The following is an 18,469-nucleotide window of genomic DNA, read 5'->3' as shown; positions in this document are numbered from 1 at the left end:
GGCATCCTGGTATATTTGGTGAGAGTCTGTGTGAAGTTTAAAGCAAACAAGAAAAGGATAGTTTTCAGCCAACTGAGCCAATGTACTGCCGTCAAACTGGAGCTCTTAGATTAATCTTTTTTGTAACTTGTACCTTCAAGCCAAATAATTTAAGAATTTTTCAGTAGAAAAATGTATTTTCTACTGAATAAACAGTTTGAGTATTTCAGTTTTCAGAACAGGAACTTTTTTGGTAGTTCTGCATTTGGCTGATGACTTGTAGAAAAAGTAGACAGTACTAAATGATCCAAAAAATAACTCTTACCCATGCAAACAATATGAATAAGCAAATGTTTCTTCCTGCATAAACAAAACAATCAAGTGAGAGATATCGCCCCTGACATAACCTAAAAGTAGACTAAGCAACTAAAAGTTGAAACAGAATTGTTTGGCGCCTGGTATTTAGTACATTTGGTTGCAGATCTTCTCTGCAGAAATACAAATTTCCCTCCCTAATCCCCTCTGTTCTCTACCCTCCCATCACACTTACACAATCCTGACCATTTAAGTGGATTCACTTTACTGAACGTTCACTTGGTTTGTTCAACTCACTGACCCAGAACTAACATTTGTAAGCAGACTTGTATGACAGTGTTTTTCACTTTAGAAGGGCTGCAAACTCTACTCACCTTCAATATTTTGTATTTACTGAGACAGTTGGAAAGTTGGGAGGAAGGAGTAACCTAACACTTCTAGGATATTGAGCATGATTGCAGAGGCTCAGTCCAGACCAGTCAGACCCTCTATAAAAATATAGAAAGGGTTAGTGAGTGGCTTTGTGGAATATTTCCTGCCTGCATAATTATCTGCCGTGTACAGCCTAATAGTGGTTTTTAGTCCAGAAATTATAGTTATAAAAACTAATGATGCGTGTAATTATAACGCTTATGGTCAACATAATGAGGGTTGCAAGATATGTGTTTCTTTAGCCAAGTCTCTAAAAGCTATTTTTCGTCTTTTATGAGATGATTTGATCAGCACCCTGTTGTTATGAAAAACTAGCATGTTGCAAAGTTATCATTTTCAGTTTTGTATTATAATTGATTTCATCGCTCACTTTGAGCTGTATTATCAACATGACCTCTGCTTGTCTGCAGAAATCCAGCCAATAAACTCTTCAACATGAGCAAACTAGATTCAGTGTGTTTCATTTAAGTTCCATGGTCCAAACCCTAATCAGCATCTACTTATCCCTTAAAAAGTTGGATCAGTAAAGCCAACATCAATCTGTTCCCAAGTATTTATATTGTCAAAGACTGTTCAGCATTAAACCCCTGTGGAGGAACTTTTGCTGCAGAAATAGTCTTGGGCCAGTGACCATAAGATGTATCATTATAATGGCGCAGTGACTTACCAAGCTAAAGGAAGAGGATGTTCTGAGGTTAGCTATAGAAGATTGTACTTGGCTTTGTTACAGTCAACCAGATCACACAAATACAACTTCTGTAATCCTGTCCTTCTGATTGTTTTAAACAATAATAGATTCGAGGCAGTTTTCAGAAATCAAGACCAAATCAGTGCTGTTACTCTATGACCATATGAAAGATGAAAGATTCAACTTTATTGTCATTGCACAGAGTACAAGTACTAGGACAACGAAATGCGGTCTCTGCATTTGACCCATCCTAGTGTTAGGAGCAGTGGGCTGCCATTATGTACGGCGCCCGGGGAGCAGTGTAGGTAACCAGTGTCTTGCTCAGGGACACCACGGTGGCACTAGGTCTTTCGGGGACTTGAACTGGTGACCTTCCAGTTCCCAGGCCAACCCCCTATGGACTTCGCCACCACCGCCCCTTTTAAATCAATTGCAGACAAAGTTAGAATGTTTGTTACACAGTGTAAAATAATATTTTGATATTGTTTTAGGTTATAGTTGATAGTAAATCAATTATAAAGTACATTTGAGTAGATTATTAGGGTAAACGTGCATTGTTCTCACATTGTGACGTAGGATTGTGCTGTATCAGTGCTCCAGATAAGCCATAAAATCAGTATCGTATAGAAATAAGACACCTTCTTGGATCACTTCATCACTTTTAAGCTTAACCAGTTCACATTCATTGCAGTAAATATATGTTTCAGCTGTACCAGAAATGGTAGGCAATAAATAAGTGAGATATATATTTTAGCACCTTGATTTCACAAACACATTAGCACAAACTTCTAAGATGTTGCAAATTAGTACTGTCGTGTTAGCACAATTAAGGACTCTAGAAAATGTTAATGTGTATTTAAATTATTGTCTATTCAAGTTTATTTGCAGAAAGGTTGCTATGCAGTCCATAGACAGCCTTATCAGCAGAATTAGAACATATTTAAATGCCACATTTGTATTCTCAGAGAATGTTCATCACCAATAGCAACGAAATAATTTGGGGTATGAATTCCGCAGCAGTCAAGCCCAGCATCAGCAACAGTTCTAACCATCCATGCATCTATCCTTCCTCTCGTCTGTGCTCCTTCCTTAATTGGTAAGAGGGGGATTTTAAAGCCTTATTATTTCCTCACAAAGGAAGCCTGGTGAACGGACATTAACTGAAATTCAAACCAAATCCACGACCATCCCAATTAGAGAGATTATAGCTGTCACATTGCATGCAGAGCCGGGCTGCCTCACCTAACTGAAGGAGACTAATGAAGTACCAACAGCTGCTGTGACGCATACACACACATACAGTACATGCATTCACAAGTGGACATGCGTACAGGCAACAGATAAGTGTGTGAACTTAACATTCACTTGCACAGACAAGTGTTTGCAAGTACATGAACCGGCCGCTGAGCACTCACATTCCTGAAGCACACTCATACAGACACTCGCGAATGTGCTCACAAAGGTATGCAACAGTACACATACAGTAGTTGCACACACACACTGATTGCTAACCACAGCCACACTGAAACTAATCATCTCCAGCTGCGAGCGCCTGACCTGACAAATCCAGTTTGTGCACATGTGAGCAGTGGGATGCGTGCATGAGATACGGGATAGGTGTTTGTGCAGTAAGGCTTTGTCAACAGGTTCAGTATTACTGAAGCTCTCTATGGACAGAGAGCAGCAAGAAATGATGCAGGGTTGTGTGCACAGCTCAAGCAACAAGATCTCTTCGCCAATAATGCAGAGATCCCTCACAAAGAGAACTCACAGACAGCCACAGTGATCCCTCTGTCTGCTTATCTTCCTTTCTGCTTTGTCTGTCTATCTACTGTCTATCAGTTTTCTTTGATACTCTGTCTTCTGATGCCAAACATTTTCTCTTTCATTTCTTTGAGAGAGTGGAAGCAGCAGTAGAAGTGGCGGTTGGTTGTTTGTATGTGGTAATTCATTTGATTTGAGGGTGTCACCAGTAATTCAAAACCTAAAAACCACTACTCACCTTTAGAGAGGGTTTGGCAATCCTTTTCATTTCCATATCATTCAATCGTGGTTACTTAAGATTGCCAATTGGAGATTTGATCGCAAGTGTGTTTCTGTTACTATTCAGTGGTTTTAGAACTTTAAGTAATTTGCAGTACAGTTACAGATGAGTGGATAAAATGTGTTTAATGTGTGAGCATTTTATTGACTAGAAGGAAAACAAATATATATATTATACTATATTTAATAGCAATAGCTATTGAAACACTTTTTACATTTTAAAAGCCTGTGTGTGTGTCCTTGGGGCAACAATAACACAGTTATTATATCTCCAATGGATTACAGAGCAATTATTTGGTGTGAGGGGATGTGGAGAAAGATTATGTGGTAGGCTAGATTCTTGGAAAGAGACAGGCTGTTGCTGAATAACTGGGCTGAACATGTGGACTTCTTGCTCCACAAATGTTTAAATGTACAAAGGACAAGATTTTCAACATTATTTATCATAACATATTAGTTATGGTTGTAATTTGGATTCAATGGCTTTAATATTGGCATAGGAACAAATGTGAATCACTCCATTAATCGTTGATAAAAAAGGCAATTGGTATGAAATTGTCCGTAGTTCAGGCATCACCCTGACTCCATACTTGTGTTCTTTCTCCTCTCCTTATGCTCAGATAGAGAACATATCCAACTTTTTTTTATGATCGGTGATGGCACTAATGGGGACATGAGAAGAGAATTTTACAAGAGATGCACACTTTTGTGTGTGTAAATGTATAGATGTGCAGGACAGGTGGTGCAAGACACTTCAAGTTCTGTATGTTACCCCTCTGAACAAAAGACAGGAGAGATAATTCAGGATAATGAAAAGGCATTTTAGCCTCAGAGGTCAAACTGCGTTCATCATTTCTCATAACCACAGCTGGTTGCCTTTTAATGCTGGCCCTGCTGTTTTTATGGACAGAAAGCTCCTGGTGTCAAAGCAGTGAAAGGTATTGTTCCTCCAGGTTGTTGGCCCGGTAACAACTGCTCATTGGTGCATTGTGTGTGTTTTATAGCTGCTTCCTGGAGGTCTCAAAAGATGTACAGTTTTAGTCTTAGTCCTCTCTGGATTGTTCCTCTCCGTGACAGAAACACTGCGTTGTAATTCACTGCTATAGCAACTTAAAAAGGCCAATCTTTGAACACACACAGACAGCTGGAGTGGATGGCATCTTCAGTCTCTCACTTTCATTGCTCTATGTTTGGTTATCTCCCATTGCAGGCGACTCAGCAGGCACCTGTGGGGATCCTGGCACGCCTACCCATGCCAGCAGAGAGGCAGGAAATTTCAAAGTGCGCAGCAAGGTGCGCTTCACCTGCGCAGTGGGACATACACTATACGGGTCTGCAGAGAGGATCTGCTTCCCCAACGGGACCTGGTCCGGGCGACAGCCATTCTGCAAACGTAAGTGAAGTCTTTCAAATGGGTCTTAGAAGGTAAGGATGAAATTGTAAAAGGAATCTATAGGAGTCATACAAGGAAATAAAACACACATGCCTGTCCACACAGAGGTGCACATGCACTGTGATGTCCTTTACACAAGGAGATATGTGATTACACTAGGGCAGGGTATCAAACTAATGCTTTTTTGTACTGTCTCAAAAATGCACGTAGCAACAAAAATTAAGAAGATTTCAGACACCAAGAGCTGGAAATGGCTGTCAGATTCCTCATCTTGTTTACTTATTCTTTGATAAAATATTCCCTATGTTAAAAGGGGCCCTATTATGCAAATTTTCAAGTTTTCAAATTGTATTTTGTGCCTCTACTGTGACATGTTTACATGCTTTAATCTTCAATTATTTTTTCAGAGTGCCTGTGCTGCAGCAACTCTTTTCAAACCCTTTCTGAAACCAGAGCCCTCTCTGCTCTGATTGGTTACCTTGTGATTGGTCAACCGCTTAGAGATGTCCCACCCCTTAGCCTATCACATACAAAGTGTTGGAGCGCCAGCCAGTAGAAGCTAGGGTTTTTGTAGTGATGTCACTTTGTCGCGGAAGTACTAAAATTGAGGCATTTTGGACAAGGGGGGAGAGAAACCCCCTCTGTAGGGGTCTTTGGGATTCAAGCCTTTGCAGACCGCAAACACACTACAGGAAAAGGAAAACAGAAAAGAAGCATAATAGTGCTTCTTGAAACCTAATTTATACTAGTTACATTTATTTTGATTATATCTATCATTTATTTATGTAGAGTTCAAACAAGACCAGGGAAATACCAAATCCGATATTGAATTGCATTTTGGGTTATGTCTTAGGGGCTTATCCTATTCCTATACTCCTATATAGATAGGCCCTCTTTCATTTCTATTATTATTTTAAAAATTCTGAAAGTCACCCAATTTTATCTTTTCATTTTTTCTATACTTGTCAAAACCTTACATCCAAAAGTGATGTTTTGATTTAGTACAGAAACTTACACCGCTGTGGTATCAAAAACATTTCTAACAGTAACCAGCCTTTGCATCGTAAACGTATGCGACACATGGGCGAGTCAGAATGTGCACAGGGTGTACAGTCAGGTGCTCATGTGAATCCACATCTACACACACAAATGATTGCAAAAGCTCACAAACACCGCAATATAGCAGATGGATAAGTATCTCTCTGCTGCAGTCTGGTATTTCCTGCCAGCACATGCACTGTGACTAGCTTCCAGATTGCAACCAAAAAAATCATTAATTCTAGACACCTAAAGCCAAGTTCTATTTGGATTGTGATAAATGAATCATTTTGGATTCTGAAGATATTAGTTCACAGAACGGCAGCTCCACATCTTGCATAACTTACCCCCAGGGGTCAGCCGGATATTGAGGCAAATGTTTGAATGCTTCTGCTCTCTTCCACTTACTGTCCGTGTGCTAATGTAATTTCTTTATGATTGTCAAATGAACAGGCTCTTTGAACTACTCTTTGTATATTTCCCCAAAGTTCAATTGTCTTGGTCCTTCCTCTTCTACTTTTCTGTCTTTTCCTCTCTGCCCTGCGTTTCCCTTGATGTCAGACCTTTGTCTTGCTTCTGTCTTGATTTCCCTCCATCTCAGTCTTGTTGTCTGGCTTTCTCTCCATCCCCGTCCTCTCTTCAATATGTCCCCCCTCTGTCTCTTCCTCTCTCTCCATTGGTCAGTGTTACCCTCCCTCCTCTCCATTTACCCCACTTCTTTCTTCCACTACCTTTTTATCTCTCCATCTCCCCGCTGAAGTACTGATTTAAAGATTGTTTTAGCTGTCCCTCCACCTCAGGAAGGAGGAGGCAGGTTTTCACTGGAGCCTGAATGAGTTTCAGTGCTGTCTGTCTGTGATCTAAAGCCCTGTCTACTGTTAAAGCCCATCCATCCGTTATCCACAACCTTTCACTGTCTCTGGAAAACAGTCACTGTGGATATTTAGTTTAATATCCATCATACAGTACCATCAAGGCCCTTTTTGTGTGTCCGTCATCATGTCTCTCTTGAATTATTAAGAGAGGAGCCAAATAGGCTACAATACTTTATGTTTTGGCATGTGTGTGCATATTCTTTTGTGTGCAGTTACAGTACAGTAAAGTGTGCATGATACCACCTGGTGTGTGTCTAGGTAAGTGCCTGAATGATGTGTTTGCACCACGATTAAATGGTGTGTGTGTGCATGTGATAATTGAGAAATCACCACAGCGCACCTACACGTCTGTCTCCCAAAAGAATCACTATTTCACATTTTCCGAGCAATTAGATGATTGAGAGAGCAAATCTGTTTGGTAATTAGACATGATATGGAGCAGAAGGAAAAACATATGACAACAACTCTGTCCTTTCTCCTCTTTAAAGAAACATTTTGTTTGGATTACTCTGGAATTGCTTAAACAGATAGTGTAGAAAGAACACTTATATTTTTTTTTGTCCCCTGTGCACCACTAAAGTAGTACTTGAAATGAAATTCTGTCTGTTGTCTGAATCCGATGTGTGCTTTAGTTTCTCAGAAGTGATATTTCATAATTCAAAATAATTCAAAATCTGTTCATTATTAAGCTAAATTTAAAATCTAAAAGCTCTGTTATTGTTAGATAACAGCTGCCGATTTCCCCATTACTCCCATGTTCCTCTTCTTGTTTTTAGACGGCACTAACTGTTATTACCAGGGATGTATTACGAGACATGACAATACAAAACTGCACTTCATTTACTGGCAAATCATCAATACTGTGATGGGAACTTGCGTAACACTAATAACGCTGCTCATTAGCTTCTCTCAATAAATATGTAGTGCTTTATAGATTAGGAATTCTTCACTGGTTTAGTTTACAGCTTTTTTAACAGAAAAATGGTGAGGCATAAGCGTATAATGGCAAACTCTGACACAAGCCAACGATTTATATGTGCACTCTGCACACTGTTCCGCCCGAGGGCTAATCGGACTGTGTCGAGAAACAGCAAATATCATATCAGGTCAAAAGAAACACAGCAATTATTTCATAAATGAATAATACTATTGACGCAATTTTGAGGGAATACATTTCTCACGGGCCCTTCATCACCTTGAGACCTTCAGAAGATCTTGCAGCCACCTCGGGGGGTCCCAGCCTGAGGATTGAATCGCTGATATGGAAAATAGAAAATCCATTACTATTCATAACAGTTAGAGCTTCACTTCCTCTCTTCTCCCCTGTGTATTACAGCTGTGCAGTGTGGGAACCCAGCCACACCTGCTCACGGTCGTATTTCTCGCGTGGACGGCACAACCTTCTCCCACTCCATCATGTACTCTTGTATGGAGGGCTACCTCCTCACTGGCTCACCCACCCGCCAGTGCCTCGCAAATGGAACATGGTCTGGAGCTGCTCCAAACTGCACATGTGAGTTTTACATGCAGAAAATACAAATACCACAAACACAACTGAGCAGAGAGTGTTGTTTCTGGGCTGATCTTGATTTAGCTGGAAAAACAACTTAATAAATAAGGAGGAAAATATGCGCTACCTTTCCGCATGGTAGTAAATCCTGGCTGCCCAATTACTATCGCCCATGTATGTCAGTATCTGAATTAGTCTGCTGTGATTCTTTATAAACAAATTGAACTTGTAATTTATACAGTAAAGCAGATAACCCCCTTTGAAAATAACTATGACAGACTGCAGGATAGATTTTTCGTTCCCTATATCTGCCAAAAGTAGGCGCTCTAAATGATCCACAGAGGTGCTAAAATAGGGTATAAGCTTTCAAATAGCACATCAATCTCTTTGAGCCTTCTCTCCCTGCAAAGCGTCTGAACTGTCAGGCAGTTTTTTTATTGTCTAGATCTCAGCAAATGAGCCTTGCAGTAATTAAGAAGTATGCCAATCTATATTCAATTTGCACGAGGGTGACTATCAAACAAAATTACATATTGTTCTTCTCTCTGAAAATCACCATTTTCTCTTTTTTCCCCGATTCTTCTTTCTTGTTATTGAATCACAGGGAAAGATAAATGGTATGGGCGTAATTTTCAATTTTGGAATGAAATGAGTCTCTGGATAGATATACACAGGGAGAGAGGGAGAAAGAAAGAAAGATTGAAAATTGGATTGAATAATAATGATCAAACAGTCAGAAAGGCAGAATAGCTTTCCTGCCTCGTTTGCCAACTTTTATCACCAAACTTATTATTGCTACCATCCTGTATGCTGTAAGGTCACATTTTAGTGGTCAGTTCAGGGGCATCAAAATGCCATCAACATCAACAAGATGCCAAGATTGGCTCAGCGTGCCTTCATTAAGGAGTCAATCATTTTCACGGTTCACAGGTAATCGATCATGTAGGTATCAAAGTCACACAACATTCTCAAGGGGAGATAAGTTATTCCTATCATTTTTTTCTTCGCTGTTTCATAAATGAAATGTATAGAGCATTTAAGGAAGATACACTTGGAAACATACATTCTCACTGAACTGTGAAATAGAACCATAGAGCCCTAAATAAACCAAACTGATTATGAACAAAAACAATGTATTTTGTAACGTGCTGCAATCATGTTGATTTCTTTTTCAGAATCAGAATGAGAATCACAAAATGCTTTATTTATCCCAAACTGGGAAATGTTTTTGTTGCAGCAGCCAAATACAAAAAGAAGCTAAACAAATAACAAATAATTAGAACTAAAAAATGAAATGGAATTTCATTGCCTTATTTACTTACTTACTTGTATTCTTCTCTTATCTTTATTTCTTTCTTTCCTCTCAACATTTAACCACCAGCACAGTCCATGTGGATGTGGGGCAATGGGATGTGGGGATGGCATTAAATGAAGTCATCCGTGCAAAATGTGCATTTTGCAGTAACTGCAAATCTGTAAAGTCAGATTTCTGCCTCAATCCGATTCCTAAACATTATTTAAATGACCAACATTGTATCAAATAGTTTTGTTTATAATTCTTCCAAAAAACTAAAATTTAAAGTCTGACTAAAACTAAGTCAGTCTCAATGGGTTTCCACATCAATGCTTTGACATAAAAAGGAAATAAACTATTCATAACGCTGCATCATTTGTCACTAACTGGCATACAATATATCAGCATAGTTTAAGAAAATCATGCAGTTTGAGATACAGAGATCAGTTACTGACAAACTGCTTTTTAATGCAGGTTTTACTTGGAGCAGTTACTGCAGTGCATGTTCATTCCCCTGAATTCCTCCCGTAACCTATTTTCTCCCACCTGTTTTTCTGGGAGCAAGTAAATGCTGTGAATGAAAAAGCTGTATAGTTGAGTTGTTGAGAAGTCAACAGCCTGCAGCTTCCCTGCATTGTGCTGACTGACATTTTTTAAACTACTGCAGATAGACAGACGCATAACGTTTACATTCATGCACATTACACACATGCTTTTTCTGTGTCTCTCTTCTATCTAATAAGATCACTTTTCCATAGCCGCACAAGATATTTTGTGTTGATGCAAATGTATCAGCTGTCTTTCATTTCATGCCAGCTGCTTCTGGCTTATGTTGGGAGACGCATATCATGCTTAATTCAAGATAATGTGTTGCAGTCTAATTTTTGTGGCTCAGATTCAAAATGAACTGAACTGCACCAAACCCAAATGTGTGCATTCACACATACAGTAATGTACATACACTACAACAGCTGTGGAATGTTACCAAGTGCATTTACTAAGTTTCTTTACAAGTAATAGTCTTCAATACATTATCATATTATTGTATTCCACTTTCTGCTCCTACTACACTACATTTCATATGGATCCTGTATTAAATATACAGCATTGTGTTGTCTTCAATTATTAGCCAGCTGAATTCACTTGTTAGTTCACAAACTAAGATGTGTGCATCCTAAACAACACATAGTTTATAAGTATATACAATTGCAGCTGAAATGATGATTTAAGAATAAATACTTTCAAAAAGATGGTCCTAAATCAATCTTCTAGCAAGTAGTAGAAAAGCATTCAAATATATGTAGAAAATACTGCTGCCAAATCTTTGGGTTGTTTTATTCCATCCATTCTTGTTCCATACTTTATTGCCATATCAACTTGAATGATTTGAATATTTCTCAGTGAGCATCTTAAGCAAAGACAAAGGATGACAAATGGTAAAGCCACTCACTCATAAAGCACATCATACTTAAAAAAAAGTATAAAACAGACAGTTAATATCCATAACCATAAGATAGTCGTAAAGGCATAAAACAAATGGTTAAAATAAAATCAAAATAAAACACCACAGACCATAGAGAACAACATGGATAAAACACTAGCACCTGTAGGGAAATTAGCAGCAATATCAAACAACCCACTAAATAAAGTGCTTCAAGTGCATTAAAAGCATCTGCTCAACAGTGCACCTATTTATCCTGCCAAGTGGCCTGCAGTGCTGTGTTGTGTGTTTATTTTCAGGATATTTGCTGTTTGGGAAACTGGGTGTTCTGGTCTTTAGGCTTGTCTGATGGTAATAACTGTAATTTCCATAAAAACATAATGATTGGCTATTAGGCTGCACAGCTCAACATGTTTTATGAATACTCATTAACAAAGCCATACCAGTTTTACCTTTCCATATTGCTAACTAAAGTCAGGAAGGAATGATGAGTATAGTACTTAACTCGGATTCATTAAGTAACAAGGATATTATTGTCTAAATAAACAGTTTCCTCATTCAGTTAATTACTGTCTGCATGGATAAATACCACTTTCAGTATGAGCAAGAAAATAGGTTCTTGCTTGATTTAGATTAACTGACCCAAAAAATGAATTCAGGATCCACCCGAAAAGGAAAGCCCAAGACACGGTAGTTTTATTTCTCACACAAATGATTTCCATAAAATGCACACAGCAGAGCTTGTGTAAGAGAAAAAAGAAAATCCATAGACTCAAATATGACTCATTGTTTATCAAACATCAAACATATCAATCATTACTGTACTGTAATTCAATCATCTGACATAGGTTACAGGTTACAGGGTGCGGAAACTTGAGGTGGATGTAAAATGGAATTACTTATCAGATAGAATACATAGATTAGCCATATAAACCTGTGTCATAGATCAAACATACATCAAGGCTATACATATAATCATCCAAGTGACAAGATTCTCCGCAAGGTTCTGTTTTAACTGTTGGTATAAATTGACTAGATAGCGAGCAGGATTTTACAGCTATTAACTCGGCACCTCAGGTGGTGGCAAAGAGAGACCCAACTTCTCTTGTGTGTTCACAACTAGCACTCTGATGTATCTCATCAGGATACAAAGTTATTCACCCTGCGATGATAAATGCATCCAAGTGTTGAAGTCCTTGGCAGCAGTTGAAAATAAACAAACAGAAATTGATTTAAGGGAAGAGGCGTTAGCAGAGACAGCCATATGCATCAAACTGGCTTCTTACATTAAAGTGAACAAGTCAGGAATGATTTTGTAATAAGTATGCACAAATTAGGTCTGTAAGATTAAACAAGGTCTATGAAAAAGCAATCAAATGCAGGATGGCAATTTACACTTCAGAGATGGCACTAGTTTAAGACCTGACTGTGTACTGGGCCAACACTCGGCCATCTGTTTACTTTGGAGAAATGGTGCCATGAGAAGAAGAAGCCAAGAATAGCCATGTGAAAAAAGAGACTGAACCAAAATGACTGAGGGAGAGGAGCTTCCCAACAGTATTTTTTGTTAAGTAGTACCCCTAATTCAGACTAAATATTTACCAAAGTCTCCAAAATGATATAACCAGGTGCATTGAAGGGGAATATGTAGATAAAACACAATATTAGCTATTAGGAATACTATAACAATACAGGCAGCACAACAGATGCTGTGTGATGATGCCTTGATTATTTTTTCATAGACTAATATGGCTACAGCTGTAAAATCAATGCCTGTCAATATCTCCTAACTTCACATAATTGAACATCATAATAGGCGCCTTGAAAATCATTGTTTAGTTATTTTTATTTCCCAGCATATGCACAGGCAATCTACTGCTGCTCAAAGTTGAGATATTTCACTGTGGTTGTCTTGAATAAATCATGCAAGGCTGCTATACAATGTTCATTTAAATAAGGAATTGTCAGTAGACTTTTATTTAATGCCAAATACGTAATTGTTATTATACTGTGTAGTAGAAACCATTTTTTCTCATAATTAACTCCTGTTTGGTGGAAAAACTCAGTGATGCTGTGTTCAGCAAGCCATATTCCTCCTGCTGTATGCGGCTCCATGAAAACTTTCGGACTAAATATGTGGTCGAGTGGATTATTATTAATCTCCACCCACCATTTTTGCCTTTAGCTGCACAAAATTAGCAAGTGCATGATAATGCCCTGTTGGCTTAAATGAACGAATGCCGGATAAGGAAACCACCAACCTCGCATGGAAAGGCTTAAAAGGAAAAAAATATCTTCAGCGAAACGCAAGCCCTCCCCCGTCTTCAGAATGCATTAGATACAACATTAAACATTTTGAATATAGTTTATATATTATATTGCAACTCAGTATGTCACTTATCAACACAATGTAATGTGATATCTGATGCAAGTTACTTATTTCTCCCGGCCGATGACAGTGATCACCTGTGGCGACCCCGGTATCCCCGCAAATGGACTTAGATTTGGAGAGGAGATCACAGTGGGCCAGAACGTGACGTACACCTGTCAGCCTGGGTACGTCATGATTGGAGAGGACAGCACTGTCGCAAGGACCTGCACCAACAATGGCACCTGGAGTGGCACCCTGCCAGCGTGCATAGGTAATAACCACTCACAAAATGCACACACTCGCATACACACATTGTGGACGCTAGACAGTCAACCTTGATAACCATCAGACCGTACTGTAACAACCTTGGCACCTTAGCTCACTGTCACATGCTTACTCCCTGAAATCTAATAAGATTAGCAAGAAAGGTGACACAGAACTTCTATATGTTCAGAAAGCGTCATACTGTTTGCTTCAGTGTGTTGATAACGGAATTACCAACAACACATAAGGTTGAATCTCTATAGTCACTTCACAAATGCAAATGCAGGCGCCTATATTCAGATAAGTATAAACATACACCCACATAATCAGTTCATGCAATTTTGAATGTGTTTTGCTAAATTATGTCCAGTGACTCACTACATTGCAAAAGTGCTACTATATGTAATGAGTCCCTAGATAAAAGAAAGCCTAACTCAACTGGCTTTCAGAAAAATAGGGTAATACTTGTTAGAGCCCTTGATCTAGGACACAGTGATTTCAAACCACACCTGCATCTAGAGTTGTTGCACCTGTGCTGGCACATAGCCAAAAGCTAAAAGTTCCTCTGACACCTCATGATGGATGGCTAACAAGTCCTCTTCATCACAACAAGGATGCCTCTAATTGTACTCCTAACAGTTAATCATTGGCTTCCTCTCTCTGAAAGTTTCTGCACACGCACTCTAAGAGCTTGATTAACATCAGAGTTGGAAAATCCACTAAGAGGACTTAGCTGTTGTACGCCCATCAGCGCTACATCACTCTATGATTTATGACGCTCGAGCAGAGGCATAGATTAGCATGTCTGCCATCGACACCCAAAAGTAAGTATTGCAGGGAAGATTAACTTGTGCAGCGAACACTACAGTGGGAACGAGAAGAGCCCACGAGGCAAATGGTGGCTTATTGTTGCTAAGGAACTGTTCCAAGGCTGCTGCCTGAGTTACAGAGAAGAAAGGGTGGGGATGTATTTGCCTTTTGGGAGATGGCAGAGGAAAAATTAACCATGAGAGAAAAAGAGGCAGAGTGTGTGATGGACATGCATATGGGTCGAAAAATGCAGAAATATGCACAGATAAGTTACAGTAAGGCAAACTATTATGATCATAGATAGGTTTATAGTATCAAATACTAAAAAGAATATTCCATTTGATCTTTTTTGCTGTTATGTAAAATAATGGTTTTGTTGCTATTCATACTGTTTATACAGATATAGTATACAGAATGCTGTTATTTGCAGGAGTACTCTGTGTCTTCACTTTTCCTTTGCTCAACTCATGACGAGCTGAGGTTTTAAGCCACACACCTCTTGCCCTCCTCCAGCTCCCTGTAGAACCTTGCCCAGAAGTTAACAACATCCAAACTGACACTGATTTGTAATATTTCATGGGCGCGTTTAATTATTAATGCTCCCTGTTCTGCAGCATGTTCAAGTTGTTGGTTGTATCGATGGTCGCATTACTGTTACCCCAGGAGGGAGAGGGTGTGAGAGAGTGAGAGAGAGTGAGAGAGAGAGAGAGAGAGAGAGAGAGAGAGAGAGAGAGAGAGAGAGAGAGAGAGAGAGAGAGAGAGAGAGAGAGAGAGAGAGAGAGAGAGAGAGAGAGAGAGAGAGAGAGAGAGAGAGAGAGAGAGAGAGAGACTAACCTCTGAGCTCTAATCCTTGACAGCTACCGCAACAGCTCAGGCACTCAGCCCCGGTGCTGCTCCTCTGGGTGGGGGTGGTGTGTAGAGAGAGCCTAGCCACCATCGATACATACAATGGCATGAGGGCATTCAATTACACAAGTGTCTCTCTCATGCATACATAGACGCAGACGCCTACACACCTTCACATTTGCTCCCACCACTGCTGCCGCTGCCTGAGTGCTGTCAGCCCGTACTGACCGCTATGCAGTAGTCAGAGAGCCACAGGGTCCCTCTTCACCTCCTCGTAGTCCCATCGCTGCTCATACTTACTTACTCTTTTTCACAAAGGGTCTATTCATTTTTCAAGTTTGATTACAAAGTGTGTGCTCTATATTATTTTTTTAATTTGTCATTCTGGATTGGGGTATATAAAGAGCTTAGATGTTTTACGCTTTATTTTTCTCCTTGTCGTTGCTCGTTTCCTCTCCTTTGGTCTCTTTCTAAGACTATCTAGGACAAGCAATAGAACAGCCCGCTGGTAATCACAGCTTTTTTTATCATCTCTCTCACTGACATCCCACGCAGCAAGAGGTCTAAGAAAAGGACTGACAACATTTCTATTTTCAATATTTCTTGCATCTGAAACTGAAAACAGTGCCTCTTCCAATAAGACTGCTTGCCTTTTTCTTTTGCACGATTGGGTTCAAGTTGAAGGTGCATCAGTCAGGGGGGGTGAGATTGTCATGATGCGGGGCATCTGTCATCTCGTCATAGATTCCGATGATGTGCCGCAGGGATGTGAGCAGTTATTCCACAGAAAGGTAGAGAGATGGAGAACTTGAAGCTAAATAGACAAGAGGTTTTACATGTGCCGACTTGGTGCATAATATTAAACACAGTGTGTATGCGCCAGTGATGGCCACGCTGTTTGTGTGGGATTTCATACACACACTGCCAGTGACACATCCTAAGCCTCGCCCGGCAAGGATTCAGCTTGAATCCCAGGTTTGGCGTGTTCAGCTAAGAGGCACTAATGCTGCTTAGAACTACTTAGGAAAATGGGAACACTCTTCACTTCCCATTCATTTCTGCCTGCCACCCATGCCTTTTTTTTTGTTTTATTTAAAGTCATTTTTGATGCCGTGCTTATAGGATTAGCAGGCCTACTCCTCTAATCAGAGAAATTTGCCTACTTGCATGTGTGCTCACATATTCTTCCTCCATCTTTTTCTCTCCCTCTTTCCTTTCTTTCACACTGACAAGACTGCCACCCAAACCAACTTTCTACTTCACAGCATCCAACCAGGCAGACGTAGTTTGCAATGAAGTGGCTTTTTTTCCCCAGGTTCTAGAGCAACCACATGGAAATCCCACAACGAAGGCCCTTTTTTACATCAAAGAACAACAATTACATTACATAAAAAGAAATTTAAAAAACAGATTGCAACATCAGTAGTGTTTTGCCTTTTGTATTTAATTTACTATTCATCATGGCCAAAATATATTTTCCAGATATAGCATACATCTGAGGCATATAGACTGTATACTGCTGCAACATGTCCATATGGACATCTTTTAGGATCTGCTGCCAAACAACAAAAGATGGTTCCACCTTGGAGAGATTGTGAGAATATCCCACTGTGGCTTGCTCCACATTACTGTAAGTCGTTATGTAGAGAAAGTTGTCTATCATGTGCCCACCTCAAATTAGCACTATCCTAAGAAAGGAAGCCTTGATGCAGCAAAGTATCATTGTTCATGTTGCCAGCTATGTAATATTTGACCTTAAGATGGTATGTCCAGATGATTTGCCTTTATTCCCCTCATAGTTTTAATTTATATGTTTTGAATAAAAAGTAACTCTTTCTGTGGTCTTCAGCAATAGCGTTTTAGTTCAACTGTGGATAAATATATATTTTCAGGTTGAAGTTATTGCTTGGTTGATTCTACAATCTTACTTTGCTGTTACCACATCCAGACTGGTCTTATATATTCAACATTTCCATACACTTTGCCTTCACATTCTACATATTTGTGTCATGTATTTAAAATGTGAAAATTGCTGTTTTGTTGTTGCTGCCAAAACACTTAGCCTTAACTTCAGTCATGGTGTAAACATGACAGTTTGAGTCACTGGATTTGTAATCTTAACATCTGATCTTGCCAGAGAGTTTGCTTGATATACATAGCCTGACTGAAATGCTTTGGCTTGCGTGAGTATGTCTAAAAGAACAAGAAACTTGGGCAAATGATGGGTGTTGAGGGAGGATAGTAATGGTATAAAACAACTTCTATAATTTATTCATATCCCTAAAACCCATATCCCATCTGCGTCCCCCTGGGTTCATCTCCAAGTGTGTCAGAACAAACTCTGAGCTTTATTTTGCATTCATTCATTCATTACCTTTGTTGAACAAAAAGTTTACAGCTTGCATAGACAAAAGATCCTCTAGTTTCTCATAGAAATAATATGATGAACAGAAAAGGCTGGAAAAAAACCCTCACAGTCAAAACACAGACAATTTCCCCAGGCTAAATAATCCACATTATGTAGAATGGGGAATTTGTGCCACCTCTGTTGCCTCGTGACATCTGCAAAAAAGCCCTACAATTGAAAGCATAAAAGATTGGACAGGATGTTCTTGTTTCAACCAGCTTAAAGGCTAACTTCCGTCCTGTTGTGTCTTTAAAAAGATGTAGCACTTATGCCCCCGTGGGACACTTTATCATTCAGGATTTAATGGGGAAAATAAACCTGTAATAATGACAATCTATTGGATACAAAGTGAGTTCATTACAATTGTTTAATACTCTGTAACACCACCACCCTCTCTCTATCACCGCCACCGCCACCTCCATTTATCAAAATTTTGATTAAAAATGGAAGACCAGGAATTAGCCATATCCCTTTAAATCCACATAAATCCTAGTAATTATCTCCAAGCTTCAACAGTGTCTTTTATCTCTAAGTAACCCCCTGTAGCTGTTTTGTTTTAATTGTACAAAGATAGAAGCAAACAACAGTGTTGTTATAAGGATATTTTCTAATCCTTTTCGCTTGTGTCCAGGGGTGTGGAACGACATCTTCTCAAGACAACATTTATGCAATGAAGCGATCTTGCTTTGAATCATGGTTTTTTCTTTGAAATGTGTTGAACAAAACATTTATTATGGGTGGGAGTGTGGAAAAGAGCCAGACA

At 39.3% G+C, this 18,469-nt stretch overlaps 1 protein-coding gene across 1 annotated transcript in view; it reads left to right on the top strand.

The window, feature by feature from the left end:
* LOC134862319 (CUB and sushi domain-containing protein 3-like) overlaps window positions 1-18,469 on the top strand; it is a 199,550-nt gene that overhangs the window by 154,679 nt on the left and 26,402 nt on the right. The window contains exons 57-59 of the mRNA XM_063880172.1: window positions 4,668-4,850; window positions 8,100-8,276; window positions 13,468-13,650. Of these exons, the coding sequence (XP_063736242.1) occupies window positions 4,668-4,850; window positions 8,100-8,276; window positions 13,468-13,650 (543 nt within the window). The remainder of the gene's footprint in view (window positions 1-4,667; window positions 4,851-8,099; window positions 8,277-13,467; window positions 13,651-18,469) is intronic.

The sequence above is a fragment of the Eleginops maclovinus genome, chromosome 3, assembly GCF_036324505.1.
Source record: "Eleginops maclovinus isolate JMC-PN-2008 ecotype Puerto Natales chromosome 3, JC_Emac_rtc_rv5, whole genome shotgun sequence".
NCBI classification, from domain to species: Eukaryota; Metazoa; Chordata; class Actinopteri; order Perciformes; family Eleginopidae; genus Eleginops; species Eleginops maclovinus.
Note: the sequence above shows the minus strand (reverse complement) of the source record. Positions and strands in the feature narration are given on the sequence as shown.